This window comes from Loxodonta africana, chromosome 20, assembly GCF_030014295.1.
Source record: "Loxodonta africana isolate mLoxAfr1 chromosome 20, mLoxAfr1.hap2, whole genome shotgun sequence".
Taxonomy (NCBI): domain Eukaryota; kingdom Metazoa; phylum Chordata; class Mammalia; order Proboscidea; family Elephantidae; genus Loxodonta; species Loxodonta africana.
Window position 1 is genome coordinate 51,951,006 of NC_087361.1, and position 21,299 is coordinate 51,972,304.

Here is a 21,299-nt window from a genome sequence, read left to right on the forward strand (position 1 = left end):
TATATTTTGTAGATTGAATGTCACAATTCTTCTTCACAGACTTTTATAGTTAGGAATTCTGACAATAATTGCTTGTCCATATTGGGTATTGATGGAGATGGTGTTAATTTTTGTCTTTATAAATTATTGCAGCAAGTTCCTGAGAGAGGGTGCTTCAGGGTCTGTTAGATGGGCCCCTTCCAAACAGGGAGTCCCCTGTGGTTTAACTTCTGGGTTAACAGATATGTATATGTAATATTAACATTTATTAAATGTTCACAATTTGCCAGGCAGGCACTATGCTCACTGAAGATTCCCAGGGGAGTGCGAATGGTTAATGCAGTCAGCTGCTAACTGAAAGGTTGGAGGTTTGAGTCCACCCAGAGGTGGGTGGTAAGAAGGGCCTAGTGATCTACTTCCGAAAAATCAGTCACTGAAAACCCTGTGGAGCACAGTTCTACTCTGACCTATATGGGGTCACCACGAATTGGAGTCGACTCAACACCAACTGGATGTTAAGTCTTTTTTAGTCTTCATAAGGACCTTATTTTGAAAAACAAAAACCAAGCCCACTGCCCTCAAGTTGATTCCGACTCACAGCGACCTTATAGGACAGAGTAGAACTGCCCCATCATGTTTCTAAGGAGCAGCAGGTGGATTCAAACCACTGACCTTTGGGCTAACAGCCAAGCTCTTAACCACTGTGCCATCAGGGCTCCTTATTAGGCCGGTGTTATTATGATCTTCATTTATGGACGAGACACTAGGCTTAGAAACATAGGATAACTCACCCAGGTCACTGAGCTACGAGACTATGAAGTCGAGATTCTCACTAAGGCCGCCTGGCTCCAGGTATGTAACCCTGTGCAAAAGTGCTCCTCAAACCGGGTCCTTGGAAGACATGAAGGACTTTCCAAGAACTCTTTATTGCCTCTAATAGGGGGTGGGGTGGGTGTGGGTCTTCCCCATTACTGTAATTTAAAAGTGTTTGTATCCAGAAAGTTTCCTATTTTTATCCTCTCTTAAGGGAAGAAAGAGGCAGTTGCTCAAGTCATCATATTATGGGAAAATTCTTTTGTATAAAAATTTACTGCAGACTATGATCTGGGAAGACACCAGGCAAGCAGCAATGCTCACCTTTCCACATTTCATTTCTATTCTGTCCACTTGTGAGTGAAGTGACCTGAATCTCGCTCAAATGCCAATTCTACCTATGAGTGAGGTGATCTGAATCTTGCCCAAATGCCAATTGCTTCTTTTTAATCTTGTCTTCTCAGAAAACAATTCCTTCCCCTATTAACGGTATCAATCCCAGTGATCTTGGAAAAGCCAGCTCAAACATGAGAATCTTGACTCTGATCTGATAAGAGTTTTATTAGACTTGGATTCAAATTTGAATTATGACTGATGACTTTTAAAATCAGCTCTTTCCTCTTTGATGTCTTAGTTAGTAGACAGATAATAAATCAAAATGAATCATATAAAGAGGGAGGTATAGTACAGTTGGAGCCCTGGTGGCACAGTGGTTAAAAGCTTGGCTGCTAACCAAGAGGTCGGAAGTTTGAATCCATCAGCCGCTCCTTGGAAACCTTATGGGGCAGTTCTACTCAGTCCGATAGGGTTGCTATGAGTCAGAATCAGGCAACAGGTTTGACTCTGGGTTTTATGGTGCAGTTGCTGAATAATAGGGCAATTTATGAGGACTTCTTGTACTTTGGGGCAGAGCAACTGTGATAAAAATGGGCGGACTTTCCTTAAATGCCTGCTTATACTAGATACTTGACTAGCCGGTTGGATTTTAGAGCATGGCTAGGCCAAAGCCAAAGACTACTGACTCATAAAATTTTAGAGTTTGAAAGCATCTCAAAGGTTATTTAGTCCAGTCCTTACCCCATATGTGATTACTGTAGGAATACATTATCTTGTGCATTCCCAGCCTCCCACTGTAGCTCATTCCATGGTTAAAAATTCTAATTATAAGGGAGTTTTAGCTTGTATAGTATATAAATTTGTCTCTATGACATTTCCACCTGCTAGTCCTGGATCTGTCCTCTGCAGCCAAATAGAAAAGAGGACTCTGCCTCCCCCATAAAAGGCTTCCAAGGATTGGAAGTTGGCCATCAAGTAGCCCTCAGGGCTCCTCAGCCAAACGTTATCAAGATGAGTTGAGACTTAGGGCTGGTGTGACTGGAGGTTGACTGGTGGCACCCAGATGCCTGCAGCAGCCCCTCCCCTCTTTTTTCCCTGTGACTCTGGGCAGAGTTCAGGTCATTTTACAGCCCCTTCTTTTTTTTTTTTCCTTCTAAATGGACTCCCTCAGTGGTCAATACACTTGCTTGTATTAAAACAAAAATCCTATTAAGCCAATAAGAGAAATTGATTGAAGTTTATTTAAGATACAATTTGCAAATCAGGGTCACATTTCGACCAACCCCCAAACCCATTGCTGTTGAGTTGATTCCGACTCATAGCAACCCTATAAGGCAGAGTAGAGCTGCCGTATAGGGTTTCCAAGCCTGTGAATCTATACAGAAGGAGACCACCACATCTTTCTCTCATGGAGTGGCTGGTGGTTTTGAACTACCAACATTTTGTTTCGCAGCCAAGTGCTTAACTACTGCACCACCAGGACTAAAAAAAAAAAACAGGACTAGCAAGTCAGAAATGTTCCGGAGAAGAAAAGAACTTTCAAAATTCTTTTACCAAATCTTACCTGCATGGCCATGGAAAAAAGGACTGGAACAGAACTGATAAACAATTTGTGGTCAGGAAGGATTTTCATACAGCATTGTCTTGAAGAACAATTAAAATAATTAATGATTTACCCTAAAGCATACCTCCCAGCCTGACATTTGGAAATTCCGTTTCCCAAAACTGACTGAATTCTTCACAAAAGCACAATGCCCAAGGCAAACAGTCTAACTAGTTTATCTAGACCACTGTTTGACTCAAAGGTGACTTTTTAGTTTCAAGGCTGAAGGTTCAAAAGGACACCTAAGGGCGATTGGCCTGGGTGAGTCACCCTAACTCCCTGGGCCCAGAAATCTGGATTCCAGCAGAATTAATATGGTTTCTCAGCTGCTAACTGAAAGATTAGAAGTTCGAGTTCACCCAGAGGCACCTTGGGAGAAAGGCCTGGTGATCTACTTCCAAAAACCCAGCCATTGAAAACCCTGTGGAACTCAGTTCGAATACATGGGGTCACCGTGAGTCAGAGTCAGCTGGATAGCACCTGGTTTTGGTTTCCCTTTAGATAAAGACTTCTTTACCCATAAGGATGATCCCATTATAACAGTTCACAAAATAGCTACCATCTGAGAGCCTGCAAAGTGCATGTGTTTTATGTATATTAATTCTAATCCACACAGTAGCCTTGAATGGTAGGTATTAATTTGAACCACATGAAATTGTCATTTTTAAAAGTAAAAAAATGCCTGAAATATCAGCAATTTCAAATGGTTCAATTTATTGTTAATCTGATTTTATAGGTGACAGTATTGCGACTTGGAAATGTTACATGCCTTGTTGAAGGCCACAGAGCCAGCAAGAGGCAGACTAGGGTCCGAAGGTAAGTCTACCTGGCTCTAACACTGGCCCCTCCATCCCTTCTGTGTGGATCACACTGCAGTTGCGTACGCAGTGATCCAGGCAAGGAGGTCACAGTCCTTTGTGATGCGGCAGGGCGGAGTGATAAAGAAGGGGATCTGAGACATTTAGTTTGTCAAATAAACCTTGATCCCACCACTTAACTATCTGTGTGACCTTGAAAAGGTTACCAAACCTCTCTCAGATCCAACTACCTCATGGCTGAAATTGAGTTATTAATATTTAACTTGTAGGGCTTGTGGGAGGATTAAATTGTTTTAAGAAAAAAAAATCACGAAGTTTAGTAAAGCAAAAAGAAAGTTTTATTCAGCTTATATTCAAAAAGGCAAAAGTCGGAAACAGACAAGAGCCTTGTCTACCTGAATCCAAGGAAATTACAGAATAAGCAGAAGTGGGAAAAAGGCCAGGCACGCTGCCACAGCCAGCATCTGCCCAAGTTGGAGGAAAGTTACAGAGTCAACAGCATGTATTAACATTGCAAATGGACAAAACCACTGAAAGCTTAGTCTTTTCACAGATTGGCTAGAAAATGTGATCCTACATTTTGAATTGTCTTTCTTAACAATCACTGGTACAGGTTTCAGTAAGGACAGCCAGGAGGGTCCTTATCGGTCCAACAAATTTTCTGTTCACTAAACGCTAACAGAAAAAGAATGGAAACTCTTTCGTGTTGTTTTATGATTTGTTTCTGTGAAAGTTCTCTAAAAGCTATTTTCTGAGATTTATCCTAGCTATTCGACAGCAATGGGTTTTTTTTTTTTTCTTTTTATTAATACCTCAGGGCCCAGTTGTTGTGTCCTTGTGAGTCCTTGTGAGTCCAGCTCCAGCTGGGACACATTTTAGGACCTGGAATAATGGCCCCAGTATTATCTCCTAAATTAAAATAGAATAACACTCTGCCGAGCTCCTGGTCAATGCTTTCCTGTTCCTTGATGTTTCTTGCTGTATAGCCTTAGTCCATTCACGAGGTCACTCCTCTAGATGAGGGTTGGCAAAATTTTCCTGTAAAGAAAAAAAAAAACCAAACCCACTGACTTCGAGTTGATTGAGCCACTGAAAACCCTATGGAGCACAGTTCTACTCTGACCAACATGGGGTCACCATGAGTTGGAGTTGACTTAACACCAACTGGATGCTCAGTCTTATTTAATCTTCATAATGACCTTATTAAAAAAAAGCAAAAGCCAAACCCAATGCCCTCGAGTCGATTCCGACTCATAATGACCCTGTAGGACAGAGTAGAACTGCCCCATAGGGTTTCCAAGGAGTGCCTGAGGGATTTGAACTGCTGACCCTTTGGTTAGCAGCCATTGCTCCTAACCACTAGGCCACCAGGGTTTCCTTGGTTTTTTCTATACAGGGCTGCTAGTAAATGACGTAGGCTTTGTGACCCGAGAGGAAATGTTCTCAATTCTTTGAGCACTGGTTCTCATGGAAAGTCATTTTTACGCTATTAAAAATGTAGAAACCGTTCTTAGCTAGCAAGCCATACAACAATAGGTGGGGCCTGCAGGCCTTAGTTTGCACTAGCTGACTGTTATGTACTTTCACCCCTCAAGTCTCCAACAACTTTCCTATAAACCTTGCCCTCAGTGATAACATTGCTTCTTCTTTCATTGAGAAAACAGAAGCAGCCAGAAAGACCTCACACATCTCCCTCTGCCACACCTCCCTCCACGGGCCCACATTCTCTTCCTTGTCTTTAGTGACAGGACCTGGCAGTCTACTTCTGAAAAGCTTTGGCCAGTGAAAACCTTATGAATAGCAGCAGAACATTGTCTGATATAGTGCTGGAAGATGAGCCCCCCAGGTTGGAAGGTACTCAAAAGACGACTGGGGAAGAGCTGCCTCCTCAAAGTAGAGTTGACCTTAATGACGTGGATGGAGTAGAGCTTTCAGGACCTTCATTTGCTGATGTGGCACGACTCAAAATAAGAAGAAACAACTGCAAACATCCATTAATAATCAGAACCTGGAATGTACAAAGTATGAATCTAGGAAAATTGGAAATCATCAAAAATGAAATGGAATGCATAAACATCAATGTTCTAGGTGTTAGTGAGCTGAAATGGACTGGTATTGGCCATTTTGAATCAGACAATCATATAGTCTACTATGCTGGGAATGAGAACTCAAAGAGGAATGGTGTTGCATTCATCATGAAAAAGAACCTTTCAAGATCTATCCTGAAATACAATGCTGTAAGCGATAGGATAATAGCCATACGCCTACAAGGAAGACCAGTTAATACGACTATTATTCAAATTTGCGCACCAACCACTAGGGCCAAAGATGAAGAAATAGAAGATTTTTATCAGCTGCCGCTGCCTGAAATTGATTGAACATGCAATCAAGATGCATTGATAATTACTGGCGATTGGAATGCGAAAGTTGGAAACAAAGAAGGAAGATCAGTAGTTGGAAAATATGACCTTGGTGATAGAAACAATGCTGGAGATCGAATGATAGAATTTTGCAAGACCAACGACTTCTTCATTGCAAATACCTTCTTTCACCAACAATAAATGGCGGCTATACACATGGACCTCACCAGATGGAACACGCAGAAGTCAAATTGACTATATCTGTGGAAAGAGGTGATGGAAAAGCTCAATATCATCAGTCAGAACAAGGCCAGGGGCCGACTGTGGAACAGACCATCAATTGCTCATATGGAAGTTCAAGCTGAAACTGAAGAAAATCAGAGAAAGTCTACGAGAACCAAAATATGACCTTGAGTACATCCCACCTGAATTTAGAGACCATCTGAAGAGTAGATTTGACACATTGAACACTAGCGACCAAAGACCAGACGAGTTGTGGAATGACATCAAGGACATCGTCCATGAAGAAAGCAAGAGGTCATTGAAAAGAAAGAAAAGACCAAGATGGATGTCAGAGGGGACTCTAAAACTTGCTCTCAAACGTCGAGCAGCTAAAGCAAAAGCAAGAACTGATGAAGTAAAAGAACTGAACAGAAGATTTCAAAGGGAGTCTCGAGAAGACAAAGCAAAGTATTATAATGACATGTGCAAAGAGCTGGAGCTGGAAAACCAAAAGGGAAGAACTCGCTGGGCATTTCTCAAGCTGAAAGAATTGAAGAAAAAATTCAAGCCTCGAGTTGCAATAGTGAAGGATTCCATGGGGAAGATATTAAACGACCCAGGAAGCATCAAAAAGAAGATGGAAGGAATACACAGTCATTATACCAAAAAGAATTAGTCGATATTCAACCATTTCAAGAGGTGGCATATGATCAGGAACCGATGGTACTGAAGGAAGAAGTCCAAGCTGCTCTGAAGGCATTGGCGAAAAACAAGGCTCCAGGAATTGATGGAATATCAGTTGAGATGTTTCAACAAACATGCAGCGCTGGAGGTGCTCATTCATCTATGCCAAGAAATATGGAAGACAGCTTCCTGGCCAGCTGACTGGAAGAGATCCATATTTATGCCTATTGCCAAGAAAGGTGATCCAACCGAATGTGGAAATTATAGAACAATATCATTAATATCACATGCAAGCAAAATTTTGCTTAAGGTCTTTCAAAAATGGCTGCAGCAGTGTATCAACAGGGAACTGCCAGAAATTCAGGCTGGTTTCAGAAGAGGACGCGGAACCAGGGATATCATTGCTGATGTCAGATGGATCCTGGCTGAAAGCAGAGAATACCAGAAGGATGTTTACCTGTGTCTTATTGACTATGCAAAGGCATTCAACTGTGTGGATCATAACAAACTATGGATAACATTGAGAAGAATGGGAATTCCAGAACACTTAATTATGCTCATGAGGAACCTGTACATAGATCAAGAGGTGTTTGTTTGAACAGAACAAGGGGATACTGATTGGGTTAAAGTCAGGAAAGGCGTGTGTCAGGGTTATATTCTTTCACCATACCTATTCAGACTGCATGCTGAGCAAATAATATGAGAAGCTGGACTATATGAAGAAGAACGGGGCATCAGGATTGGAGGAAGACTCATTAACAACCTGCGTTATGCAGATGACACAATCTTGCTTGCTGAAAGTGAAGAGGACCTGAAGCACTTACTCATGAAGATCAAAGACCACAGCCTTCAGTATGGATTACATCTCAACATAAAGAAAACAAAGATCCTCACAACTGGACCAATGAGCAACATCGTGATAAACGGAGAAAAGATTGAAGTTGTCAAGGATTTCATTTTACTTGGATCCACAATCAACAGCCATGGAAGCAGCAGTTAAGAAATCAAAAGACGCATTTCATTGGGCAAATCTGCTCCAAAGGACCTCTTCAAATTTTTTAAGAGCAAAGATGTCACCTGAAGTCTAAGGTGTGCCTGACCCAAGCCATGGTATTTTCAATCGCATCATATGCACGTGAAAGCTGGACAATGAAAAGGAAGAACAGAGAAGAATTGATGCCTTTGAATTGTGGTGTTGGTGAAGAATTTTGAATATACTATGGACCACCAAAAGAACGAACAAATGTGTGTTAGAAGAAGTACAGCCAGAATACTCCTTAGAGGCAAGGATGGTGAGAATGCGTCTTACATACTTTGGACACGTTGACAGGAGGCATCAGTCTCTGGAGAAGGACATCATGCTTGGCAGAGTACAGGATCAGCGGAAAAGAGGAAGACCCTCAACGAGGTGGATTGACACAGTGGCTGCAACAATGATCCCAAACATAGCATTGATTGTAAGGATGGCTCAGGCCGGGCAGTGTTTTGTTCTGTTTTGCATAGGCTCGCTATGAGTCGGAATCGAATTGACGGCACCTAACAACAACAACAATAACAACAATAACAACAACAACAATAACAACAACCAGCTCTCTGGAAACTTGGTGATGTAGTGGTTAAGAGCTACAGCTGCTAACCAAAGGGTGGGCAGTTCCGTTCCACCAGGTACTCTGTGGAAACTCTGTGGGGCAGTTCTACTCTGCCCTATAGGCTCACTATGAGTCGGAATTGACTCAAGGGCAACAGGTTTGTTTTTTTCTTAATGAGCTCCCTGGCTCCCGAGGCAACCCATCCCCTCTGTTTGCAGTCTAGATCCCCTTGTCTTCCACTTACTCAAAAACATTGCTCCAACAATTCTCTCCAGCTCCTTTAAAGCACTAAAGTTTCTCTCTACATTAACTCTTTCTTATCAGTGAACAAACATGCTGTGATTTCTCCCGTCTTGAAAAACCTCTCCCTTGGCCCCATTGTGCCATGCTCTCACCCTTACTACCTCATTTCCCGCCTTATTACAGAAAACTTTGTGAAAGAGTTATTATTTAGGCTAACTTCCATTTCTCTCTTTCCATTCGCTCTTTTTTTAAAGTAAATTATTTTATTTTTGTTGTTGTTGTGGAGAATATACACAGCAAAAACATGCACCAATTCAAAGTTCTGCATGTACAATTCGGTGACACTGATTGCATTCTTTGAGTTGTACAGCTATTCTCATCCCCCCTTTTCTGAGTTGTTCCTCCCCCATTAAACATAAACTCCTTGCTCCCTGAGGTTCCTATTTAATCTTTTGAGTTGCTGTCATCTATTTGATCCCATATAGATAGTTCTTAAAACAGCATAATGCTCAAGGCAGGTATTGTTTACTAGTTAAGCTAACCTACTGTTTAAGAAGACTTCAAGGGATATATATATATATATATATATATATATATATATATATATATATATATATATATATATATAGCTGCTTCTTTGGTAGGTTTCTTTTCTTCAGGGAATATTTTTGGTTGAATGTTTAAGGATTATTTTGAGGCAATATTTTCAGGGGTTCATCCAGCCTCCATTGCTACAGAAAGTCTGGATTCCATGAGAACATGAAATTCCCATTCACTCTTGAGTCTACTCCACTGCACTCAGGTTTGGCCTCCATCACCTCGTCGTCACTAATGACCTCCAGGTTGTTTAATCCAGTGGCCAGTCAGCTCTCATCCGAACGGATTCATCAGCACCGTTTGCCGCAGTGGATCATGTCCTTCTCCCTGAAACCCTTCCTTCACTTACCTTCCCAGATACAGGGCTTTACTGCTTTTCTTCCTTGATCCTTCTTGGTCTCCTTTGCTGTTTCCTTCTCATCTCTGCTACCTCTTAATGTTGGAGTGTCCGAGGGGTATTTCTTGGATTTTTTTTTATTTTCTATCTATAGTCACTCTCTTAATGATCTTATTCATCTCATGGCTTGAAATACCATCTATGTGCTGACGGCTTCCGTGTTTGTATTTCTAGTTTGACTCATTTCTTGAACCCCACAGTTACATATCTGACTTCCCACTCAGCATCTCTACGTTCAGGTCTAATAGGCATCTCAAACGTAGCATGTCTGTAACTGAGTTTCTGAGATTTCCTTACCAAAAAAAAATGGTTTTTGTCAGTCATTCTCTTCTATGTAAATTGCAGCCTCATCCTTCCAGGCACTCAGGCTAAAATCCCCAGCTTCATTTTGTTTTTTTTCTTTTTATTGACTTTTTGAGGTATAATGTGTCTTCATTAAACCCCATGCATTTAACATGTACCATTCAATGAGTTTTGACAGGCGCATGGGCCTGTGAAACCACCAGCACAATCAACATACGGAACATTTCTATTTCCCCCTCCCACCAGCCTTCCCTCCACCTCTATCCCTGGGAGACCATATCTGCTTTTTGCCACCATAGGATTAGTTTATATTTTCTAGAATTTTAAGTAAATAAAATTATACAGTATGTACTCTTTTGTGTCTGCTTCTTTCATTTAGACTAAAGAGTTTGAGATTCATTCCTATTGTGTGTATTGCTATTTCACTCCTTTTTATTGCAATTAATATTCCATTAAATGGATATTGGACAATTTTTTTTATATGTTTACTAGGTGATAGTCCTTTGCCAAATGATCGGCAGTTTGCCGCTCCATGGGAGAAAGATGTAGCAGTCTGCTTCTATAAAGATTTACAGCCTTGGAAACCCTATGCTGCAGTTCTACCCCTTCCTATAGGGTCGCTACGAGTTGGAATAGACTCCACAGCAGTGAGGTTTTTTTGTTTTTTTTAGTGTACCTTTTATAAACATGCTCATAGTGCACGAATTCTCTCATGAATGAAGTGTAACAGACAAAGAACTAATATACCCCCTCCACGGAACCCAAGGGTCTTCTAGACAAGTAATAAATAAGAATCAACGAGCTTGGTGTCTGGTGCCTCCGGAGTGGCTTATAGCTTCTGTTTGGGAATCTCTTTGGCCCCAACCAAAAAGAACAGCTGAAAAGAGGTAGGTGTTTCTCACCCAAGTTAATAAACACTCTTGCTATTGTTTATGACCTTACATACAGCAAAGTCAACAGAAAATACCATTTCTGTTGTGGATTTTGTCACTTAATCCGCAGTGAGTTTTGCCCAGGTATGTTAGTGCGGCGAATGAATCAGAGTGCTTGTCCTCTTACCCTGGTGGCACAGTGGTTAAAGCCCTCTGCTGCTAACTGAAAGGTTGGCGGTTCAAACCCACCAGTCGCTCCTCAGGAGAAAGATATGGCAGTCTGCTTCCATAATCCTACCCTGTCCTATAACAGGGTCACTATGAGTCAGAATCTACCCGACAGCAGTGGGTTTTTTTTGGTCCTTTTACCAACTCATTGATTTTCCTGAAGGAAGACCCAGAGGGTAGAATGCAAAGTAGCCTATCACTCCTTTGTTTACAGCATTTGGAAAAATCCAAGCTCAAAAAGTCTTTTAAAAAACGGAAAGCATGCTTTTTCTCCTCTGAAGAATCTGTATTTTGTAAAAATAATTATTTCGTCTCAGTGGCAGAAAAATGCCTTCTCAGAAATTTAATAGTTTTCATCATTATGTTTTTTATTGGTTGTTTCTGTAGATATGTTTGGTCATTTAAAATTCAGTTCTTCTCCTGAAATTGAACTTGGATGGTGAAGAAGGGAAAGACCCCATCGGTTTAAATAACATTCTTAAAATAAATGATAATGGGAGGCAGCTATTACCTAGATATTATGGGATTTGTGTCAAGGGAAAGGAGCCCCGGTGCCACAGTGGTTAAGCGCTCGTCTCCAACTGAAAGGTCGGTGGTTTGAACCCAGCAGCTGCTCCCGGGGAGAAATATGTGGCAGACTGCTTCCATAAAGATTACAGCCTTGGAAATCCTATGGGGCAGTTCTACTCTGTTCCATAGGATCAAAAGGAGTTGGAATTGACTTGTCAGCAGTGGGTTTGGTTTTTATGCCAAGGGGAAAGATACAAACAATATGAGTACTGTTCTGGTTGTCCCCAGGGACATTTCTTTATAAAAGTTGTGTTTACAGTGGGGCATGGGTAGAGAGACTTGCCCTGAGTCCAGTTTATTTTGCATATAAAAATGCATTGCTGCTGTTGTTAGCTGCCCTCAATTTGGACACTGACTCGTGGAGATCCTATGCACAATGGAATGAAAAACACTGCCTGGTCCTGCACCATCCCCATGACAGGATGTGTTTCAGACCATAGCCCACATTAGTCTGGAAGCTCTGCTGAAACCTGTTTGGCATTATAGCAGCACACAAACCTCTACTAACAGATGGGTGGTGGCTGTCCACGAGGTGCACTGGCCTGGAATCGAACCCAGGTCTCTCATGTAGAAGTTGAGAATTCTACCACTGAACCAGCGCTGCCCTTTATAAAAAACACATCAGGCGTTCCGTAAAGCCTTTGTCTGGCTGTCAGGCTGTCAACTTCCTGTGATGCTGGGCTGATGAACTTCATCACCTGGTTATCAGTCTTGTAACAAGATCCAAACACTTTCCCAGAAATATGACTGAATTTCTTCAGTAAACAATTGGTGTCTTGCAGTCTTCTGAAATAGAAGGATTTTCCTAAACTCATATTTACTCCTTAAAAGGATGTTTATTTTGCTGGATCAATTGCATCGGCTTACTTCGCAAACCTCCAGTGACCAGTTGCCGTCCATTCAGCCCTGACTCGTGATGACCCCGTGTTACAGAGTAGAACTGCTCCACAAGGTTTTCAAGGCTGTGACCTCTTGGAAGCAGATCTCCAGACCTGCAATACTTAGCTGATCGCACCACCCAGAAACTCCTTCCTTAGGAAATAAAGGGTGAAAATGTTCTTGTTAGAGTCTGAACTGCAGTTTGCAAAGATGGATGGGAGTCTCATTCACGCTCTATTTTTGTAAAACAATGACTGCCACATAAATGGAGCTCATAAACCACTGAAAAGAACTTATGAACGAAAAGCTTGAATGTGGAATGCTAACTCTGATGTTCTTCTATTCATTCTCCTAAAACTTCAGATTACCATTTTTCTATAGCTGGAGCTGCTGGGAGATAAGAAGAGCGGTAGCAAGTGCCTAGAAAACAGAAAAGAAGAAAGCAGTCAGGAAGCACAGATCAGGGATCTCTAATCATCTTCTGTTTTACATCCACGAGATTAAAGATGCCCCCTGAGTTTTGATGAAGGATGCACAGTTGCAAGATTAAATATGGGTTAAGTCAAATTAGAAAAGGTTGAGCTCCAATCTCAGAGTTCATCAAAGCTCCCCTGGCACCCCTCCCTTACATTAAGCTTCCTTTACAACATGGGATTAGAGGAAATTTTTTTTTTTTTGCCTAAGACTTCCTGTCCCCAGGCACTCTGATAGCTTTTCTCTGTAGCTGTCCTCATTCAGATCACAAACAACTCTCTTATGAAGGATGAAAGAAAGCTCATTTCCCCTTCTTGCTTATACCCAAGACTGAATTCATCCCAGCTCCTCTATACATATTAATTTATTTCGGCGACCCGCAGGGTGCTGTATCAGGTACAACATGCACTCAATGTCTCATGCATTGTCACGAAACATATTAAAACTTACTACACGTGTCTGTTTCAGAAAACACCTCCTTAATCATTCCAGTAATTATACAAACACTCCACAAAGACAACCATAAACATGTCCTTCCCTCCCCGAGATGCCTTCTGACTCTCTCCTGGGAATTCACACTTTGTGAGCAGAACATGCAATTAATAACTTGACTGAGGAGAGGTTAATGTGGTCATCAGACATCTGAGAAATAAAATTGTCATTGTTTTATTAAAACCCTTTCAGGACTGGCGGTCTATATAGCTACCACTTACTTTTTGTACCTTTGCAGTTCACTGGGAAGCTGCTTTCCTACTGACATTACGTGTCGCTGGCAGGCAGGGCCCTATATAACAGTTAGAAACAGGAAAAGGCGTGCCTCAAGTCACTGTTTTTACAGGGTACTGAAAGAGGTGGTGCTGAAACAAGAATTTTTGGTAGGAAAAACATGAATTTTGAAAAGTTTTATTTAGCACACCTATGTACCTCTGGACTCTGGTAGTAAAATTTGTGTTCACAAGGGGTGCACATATATACCTCTGGACTCTGAGGGTATGATTTGTGGAATGAGGCAGAAAACGAAAATCATGCAACCTATCAAAAATTCAGATACACTGAGTGATTCGGCATGCCCTCCATTACTGAAAACACATAGTATCAATAAAAAATTGAAAGGAAAAAATAATCAGGTCACGAAAGGGTTCAAGACTATAATTCAGGCACCAGCTTGCATGGTAACCATAAAACTATTTTAAAGAAATAAATGAAAAGACCAGAGAAAAATGTTGATCTTAACTAGATTGGATTCTAGATCCTGCAAATGTAAGTATTTTCTTGGTCTCTAAACAGTGAGATCCATTGCCGTTAAACATGTCATTTCTTACAAGAAGATGTAAAAGTCTGAGGAAATTCTGCGAAGATTTTGGGTAGTTTTCTTCAAACACACTGAACTCTTGGAGTCCATATTCCTTGCAGCCTTATCTCTTCAGGAGTGAGAGGGTCAAGTAAGCCCTTTAGGTTTTTCCCCCACCCTCTGTGGGAGGGGCAATGAGTCTGAGAAACTCAGGGTGATTTAAAAAGACCTTCATCACTCATTCTTTTTGTCCCACTTCATGCTAAGGTGCCCTGGTGGTGCAATGGTTAAGCACTTGGCTGCTACCTGAAAGGTTGGCAGTTTGAATCCACCAGCAGCTCCATGGGAGAAATACCTGGAGATCTGCTACCATAAAGATTACAGCCTAGAAAACTCTATGGGATGGTTCTATTCTGTCACATGGGGTCCCTATGAGTCAGAATCAACTCAACAGCACTTCACAACAACAGTACCGAAGAAGACTAAAATAAATGTAAAGCACTAGACTTTAGATTCCAACACAAGGTCCAAAGATAGGAAAGAGAACTTACGATCAGGCCCTGATGCACAATCTCCCCTAACTGGAAATGTCTGATATAAAAATAGTGGTAACATGGACTCTGTAAGGGGCCGGGGGTGCTGGAGAGTCATGGACTCCCTGTACATGCCAACCGACATGTTTAGAGTTGAGAGAGGGGAGGATGCTTTGGTTTCCCTTACCTGTACCATTGAGATACACTCTTTATTTCAAGATTTCCCCAGAGCATGATGGGAGGATCCCTGGGAAACTCATACGCCAGCCCTCCCAACCCCTAAAATGGAATCTAGTGTTCATTGAGAAAGAAGGATCATAAGCATTTGGAGTTCAGGATGGGTGGGGAAGGGCTTTAGAGTTCAGGAAGAAACCCTGGGCTTTACCCTCTGGACCACAGAGTCCACGGAGAGTTTTGGATAAGGAATAATGGGGTAAGAGTAGTGTCTGAAGCATATGAACCTGGTGTCAGGGTACAGGGTAACTTGGAGGATTTCCGCAAAGGAGGCCAGTTCGGAAATTTTTTTTTCAATAATTTGTGGCTGAGAAAATGAAGTGCCATTGGTTTACTCAGTGAGCCGGACTCAACGGGGGTAGAAATAGGGAGCAATCTAATATTTCTTCATCTATTGCCTGTTAAGGAGCCCTGGTGGCGCAGTGGTTAAGAGCTCGGCTACTAATCAAAATATCAGCAGCTTGACTCCAACAGCCCACCTTTGGAAACCCTATGGGGCAGTTCTACTCTGTCCTATAGGCTCACTGTGAGTTGGAATTGACTCAGTGACAATGGGTTTGGTTTGGTTTTTTGGTTTATTACCTTTAAAAGTGGTCTACCAGGTCCCCTTTTCTTATCTCTGCATGAAATCTGGGGAAGATTCCATAACTTTATTGTCCTTTTTACTCGTTAAAACCCACGGCCGTCATGTTCATTCCGATGCATAGCAAACCTAGGACAGAGTGGAACTGCCCCACAGGGTTTCCAAGGCCATAAATCTTGACGGAAGCAGATTGCCACATCTTTCTCCTTCGGAGCAGCTGGTTGACTCAAACCGCTGACCTTATGGTTAGCAACTGAGAGCTTTAACCACTGCACCACCAGGGCCCCTTTTTAACTTGTTAGACAAGTCCTATTTTGTTAAGGTTCACTGTCAGGTATTAAACAGTCTAGTCCAGTTTATTGTCACAATCATCACTGCAAGGCTCTTTGAGCATTTTCTGTAACTCTTGAAATGTTAAAGGAAGAATGACAAGGCCCCCCTGAGGCATCTGCAGCTGCAGGATTGTGGGTAATTTCACACAGCTTTCTCCAGTCTGGGTTGGCTTGGGTTCTCCACTCCAGTTCTGACATTGCGAACATGCAACTCTTCTGAGTTCCACTCTCTATGCCGTTTCCACCATGTTCTGAATTTGACCAGTCATTCTAATGAACTATTTGCTTTCCAGTTAGGATCTCCGAGACAATGTCCAACGGTCACTGCGTTGGATGAAGTGTTACGTTTTCTTTGCTTTGAAAATAAGAATGTTTGATCTGCATGAGAACAGTCCCAAGAAGTGTACAGACCTGTATGTGGAAGGTGATGTATGGTTAAGAGTGGAAGGCCAGATTACTTGGGTTCACGTTCTGATCCTGCCTCTGACTAGCTTTTAGTTATGTAATTTCTCTGACCCCTGGTTCTTCTTCTGTAAAGTGGAACCAAATATTAGTACCTGTCCATTGAAACTGTTGGATGTAACAAGGCTAGACAAGTACAGGTCTTAGCAGAGTGCCTGGTATATGAAGACAGTTCCGAGAAATATTAACAATAGTGGAGATTATGACGATGATGATGTGTGAAAAATTTAGCTTTTTCTGTGTGGTCTCAGAATGTGGAGTCATCAGAACCCATGCTGGAGGAGGGCAGGACCACCTGACAATGTAATGCTTCCTGCATGGCGATTCCTGTCAGAGACTTGGTGACGATTTATTTCTCTTAGCCACCAGGCTAAACCCCCCAAAACTCATTGCCATTGAGTCAATTCCGACTCAAAGCGACCTTATAGCCAGGGTAGTAGAAGAGATTCAAGAAAGGGGTGGGAGAGAGGACCACTTCAATGAAGCGATGATGGGACGTGTCAGGGGAAGGTGAGGATGTGAGTCAGTGGCTTTGAAAACTCCAGAAGATTCAGGTGAGCTCTGGAGGAAGGGGTGACCAGCACAGACACCTTTTGCATCTCTGCACTGGGGCGTGGTGACGCTGACTGGAGGAGATCAGCTGTAAACAGGGGCTGTAACCTGGTCTGGCTCAGAGCTTTATCACGGCTCAACCTTCAGCCTTCTGGGAATGGGATTCGGGTCTGTGTTCTTCTGGACTTTCTCCCTAGCCACGCCCCCTACATCTATTTGTGTGTTTGTTTTATTCTGTCAGCTAAGATACTCACATTTCTATCTGACTCTATTTCTCATGTAACAGCAGGCAGGGTTTTCTTTTTTAGTGTCAGTTGGTTTGAGGGAATTTTTCTTTCTTTGTTAAATATGAAACGTGTGCGTTTTCTCTTTCACATCGCTGCTCTTCAAGTTAAAAAAGGGGGGGAGGGGGATGAAACGAAGCATCTATTTGAATTTCAGCGCAGAGCTATATTCCTTTTGATTGTGAGCCTGTCTTGAAATTCTAATTTGAATGGCATTTGTTTCATGACTTAAAATAATTCAGGATTATTTCAGTTAGAAATGTGAACTCAATACAGTTTTGATGAATAGAGGTTTTACATCTGAATAGTAAATAGGCTGCTCTTTGTTTTCAAAACTAGCTGGGAAAAACCATAAACCCCAGTCACCTCGTGTCATTAAACTCTTTCTGGAGATGCTTGGAGTCTGTTTTAGAAATACTTAAATGAAATAAATTCATAAATGTAAATTATCCAAAGAGAAAGCATGACGTGTTAAATATACGTGGTATGAGTAATTTATTTGTTACGTGTGCACAACAAGGAAGCCCACAGGGGAAGCAGGTGGTAGTAATTACCGAATACAAGAAACTCAATAGAGACTTTAACACTTAAGTTTATCTCAGGTAATGTATCAGTCGCCACACAGTTAGTCTTCTTAACGGTCATAATGGACAATTGATATTAAGCACAGCAAGCGGCTCGTGCTTTCTAACTGTTACCTTTTTGAGACAGGGAATTACAGCCATGGGTCTAAGAGTTACCAGATTAGTGTACCTGATTTAAATGCAATAACCATGGTGTTTGGTAATGTTATTAACCTTGGGTTTGTATTAGCTTAAAAATACATACGCATGTATAGCCCTTGTTGTTAGTAGTGGTATCCTGCTTGATTTTTATATTGGGAAACTAGTTGGTCCTTTTAGGAAAAGGAAGTCTTCTATTCTGCAATTTCATTCAACAAGTTCTTGCTCATTAATTTTAGGAGAGTATGCAGAACTTATGGAGGGAGTCCTGGTGGCTCAAAGCTTAAGTGTTTGGCTGCTAGGTAAAATGTTGATGGCTTGCACCAACCCAGTTGCTTTGTGGGAGAAAAGACCTGGTGATGTGCTCCTGTAAAGATTGTTGTTGTTGTTGTGTACCCTCAAGTCATTTCCGACTGGTGGCAACCGTATAGTTCAGAGTAGAACTGCCTCCATAGGGTTTCCCAGGCTATAATCTTTACGGAAGCAGATTACTGGGTATTTTCTACTGTGGAGCCATAGGTGGGTTCAAGGTGCTGAACTTTCTTTTGGTTAATAGCCAAGTGCTTAACTGTGTGTCACCAGAGCTACTTCCCATAGAGATTACAGTCTAGAAAACCCTACGGGGCAGTTCTACTTGTCCCTGTGAGTTGAAATGGACTCAATGGCACCCAACAATAACAAGAACATACATAACTTAGGCCTCTAGGTGGCACACATGATTTTCACTTGACTATGAACCTAAAGGCTGGTTGTTTGAACCCACCCAGCAGTACCATGGAAGAAAGGCCTGGTGATCTTCTGTTAAGAGTACAACTAGGAAAACCTTATGGAGCAGTTTTACTCTTAACACTCATAGGGTTGCCATGAGTCGGAATCAACTTGATGTCAGTGGGTTTGGTTTTTTTTTAATACATTGCTTAGCATTTTTAAAGGACCATCTTCCAGTGCAGCAGCAGGAAATAGAATTTTGGGGGCTGGTTATAAAATTAGTATGTAAAATACAGAAAAGAAAAAGAAAAGAAAAATTTAAACGACTCATAATCCACTTACCCAGGCACAATCACTGTTACACCAATAGGTATGTATTTCTTTCCAGCCACTTTTTGGGAGTGGTGCATAAATATACATGGTTTTTCTGCATATATGTTCAGTATCCTGCTTATAACATGAGTATTTTCTTATGTTAAGTATTATTTTTTAAATTTTGAAATAATTGTGCATTTACAGATTGTAAAGTCCTATGTACCCTTCACCACATTTCCCCAATGGTTACACCTTAAATAACTGTAGTCCAATATAAAAACCAGGCAATTGACATTAGTATAATGTATGTGTATATCATTTTATCACATGTCCAAAACCAAAACAAACCCATTGCTGTCGAGTCGATTCTGACTTATAGCGACCCTACAGGACAGAGTAGAACTGCCCCGTAGGGTTTCCGAGGAGCGCCTGGTGGATTCGAACTGCTGATCTTTTGGTTAGCAGCCGTAGCACTTAACCACTATGCCACCATCACATGTGTAGCTTCGTGTAATCACCACTGCAACCGAGATACAGAACTATGCACATAACTTAGGCCTCTAGGTGGCATAAACGGTTTGCATTTGACTACGAACCTAAAGGCTGGTGGTTCGAACCCACCCAGCAGTACCATGGAAGAAAGGCCTGGTGATCTGCTTCTGTTAAGATTACAGCCAAGAAAATCCTATGGAGCAGTTTTACTCTGACACATACCACCACAAAGACTTCCCTCTGCTATCCCTTTATAGTCACACCCATCTCTCTGTCCCTCACCCCTGATAAGCAGCCACAAGTTGTTCTCCAGCTTGATACTTTAGTCATTTTGAGAAAGTAATATAAGTACAATCCTATAGTATGTGACCTTTGGAGATATATATATATATATATATAGAATATATATTTTATTCAGCACAATGCCTTTGAGATCTATCCTAATTGTTGCATTGACTTACAGTTTGATCCTTTTTTGTTGCTGAGTTAGAATCTACCAGGTGCTCCTTGGAAGCTCTATGGGGCAGTTCTACTCTGTCCTAAAGAGTCGCTGTAAGTCAGAATCAGCTCAATGAGGATGAGTTTGGGATGTGTCACAGTTTGTTTAACTATTCATCCATTGAAGAACATCTGGGTTGTTCCCAGCTTTTGGCTATGACGAACAAAGCTGCTGTGAACACCCGTGTACGGTTTTCCTGTAGATCTAAGTTTTCTTTAGAGTAAATTCCCAGGAGTGCTTGTTGGTGCATATGGTAAACATATATTTAGTTTTTAAAGAAACTGCCAGCCAAGCTATTTTCCGAAGTGGCTTTACCATTTTGCATTCTCACCGGCAAGGGTATGAAAGATCTACTTTCTTCACATCCTTGCCAGCATTTGGTATTGCCACTATTTTTTTTTTTGCTGTTCTAATAGGGGTGTAGTGATAGCTCATTGTGGTCTTACAAATATTCTTTTAAAATACAATGTTTTATTGTTGTAAACATGTAGGTAATGAAAGGCTTGCTGAGTTGACATTTTTCATGTGTAGGATGCAATAAAACCAATTACATCAATCATGTGCGACCGTCACCAATATCCATAATCAAATTTTCAACCCCCATAAACAAAACCTCGTTGTAGCCTAAACAGTGATTTATTTGATGCCTGGCATCGCCTTCCACCAACATGTATCTGAAAATCTGCATAGGTGGATTTTTTTTTCTTCCCACCATAATCAATAATAGTTATTACCTGTTGAACAATCTTGCCCCACCAATTCCATTTTCATTGTACTCACTTACTGAGCTGTTAACTGATCAGGATAAATAGCCTGCGGGCTCTCTCTTTCTTCACTTAAAATAAATCTTTCCTCTTTTGCCTCTGTCCTATCTCGTCCTTCATAGGCCAGCAGGAGAGAGAGAAAGAAGACTGCATCCTGATTAAAACCGAGTCTGTCTGATGCTGTCGCTGCACAGAGACACCCAGGCTGTGAGTTTTACCTGGGGGCATTTTAAAGCCCAGGTATGAAAAGAAAGATATGGGATCGACATAAATGGTCACCGCTGCCCTCTGCAAGGTAGTCTTGAAATCCTCCTCCAGGGGTGGCTGAGGAGGCCCATCGGCCCTTCAAAAGGCCACAGCTCATCGTTTGTGATTCCTTTTCTTGTCAACTGGGGAGGGGTTGGGAAAGGAGGGACCCAGATGTTGGGCTGCCGAGGAGGTGGGTTTAGGAGAGGACGATTAGTGCAGTTACCAACACGGATTCTCTCAGGCGGGCAAGCGCCACTCTGTTTGTGGGAAGGCCGGCTTGAAGAACTCCCGGTAACGCACTGGGCAAGAGCA

At 41.7% G+C, this 21,299-nt stretch overlaps 1 protein-coding gene across 11 annotated transcripts in view; it reads left to right on the forward strand.

The window, feature by feature from the left end:
• Window positions 1-21,031, forward strand: part of BACH1 (BTB domain and CNC homolog 1) — a 108,948-nt gene extending 87,917 nt beyond the window's left edge. For 2 of the 11 annotated variants that reach the window (XM_064273142.1, XM_064273149.1), the window contains 2 exons: window positions 3,468-3,547; window positions 16,234-16,252. In XM_064273142.1, coding sequence (XP_064129212.1) covers window positions 3,468-3,547; window positions 16,234-16,237 — 84 coding nt within the window. In that variant the 3' untranslated portion in view covers window positions 16,238-16,252. Of the gene's footprint in view, window positions 1-3,467; window positions 3,548-5,291; window positions 5,362-10,615; window positions 10,680-16,233; window positions 16,253-20,860 lie in introns of those variants that run through there. The other 9 variants (XM_064273139.1, XM_064273144.1, XM_064273138.1 and 6 more) reach the window with 6 other exon arrangements.
• Window positions 21,032-21,299: the final 268 nt, after the last annotated feature.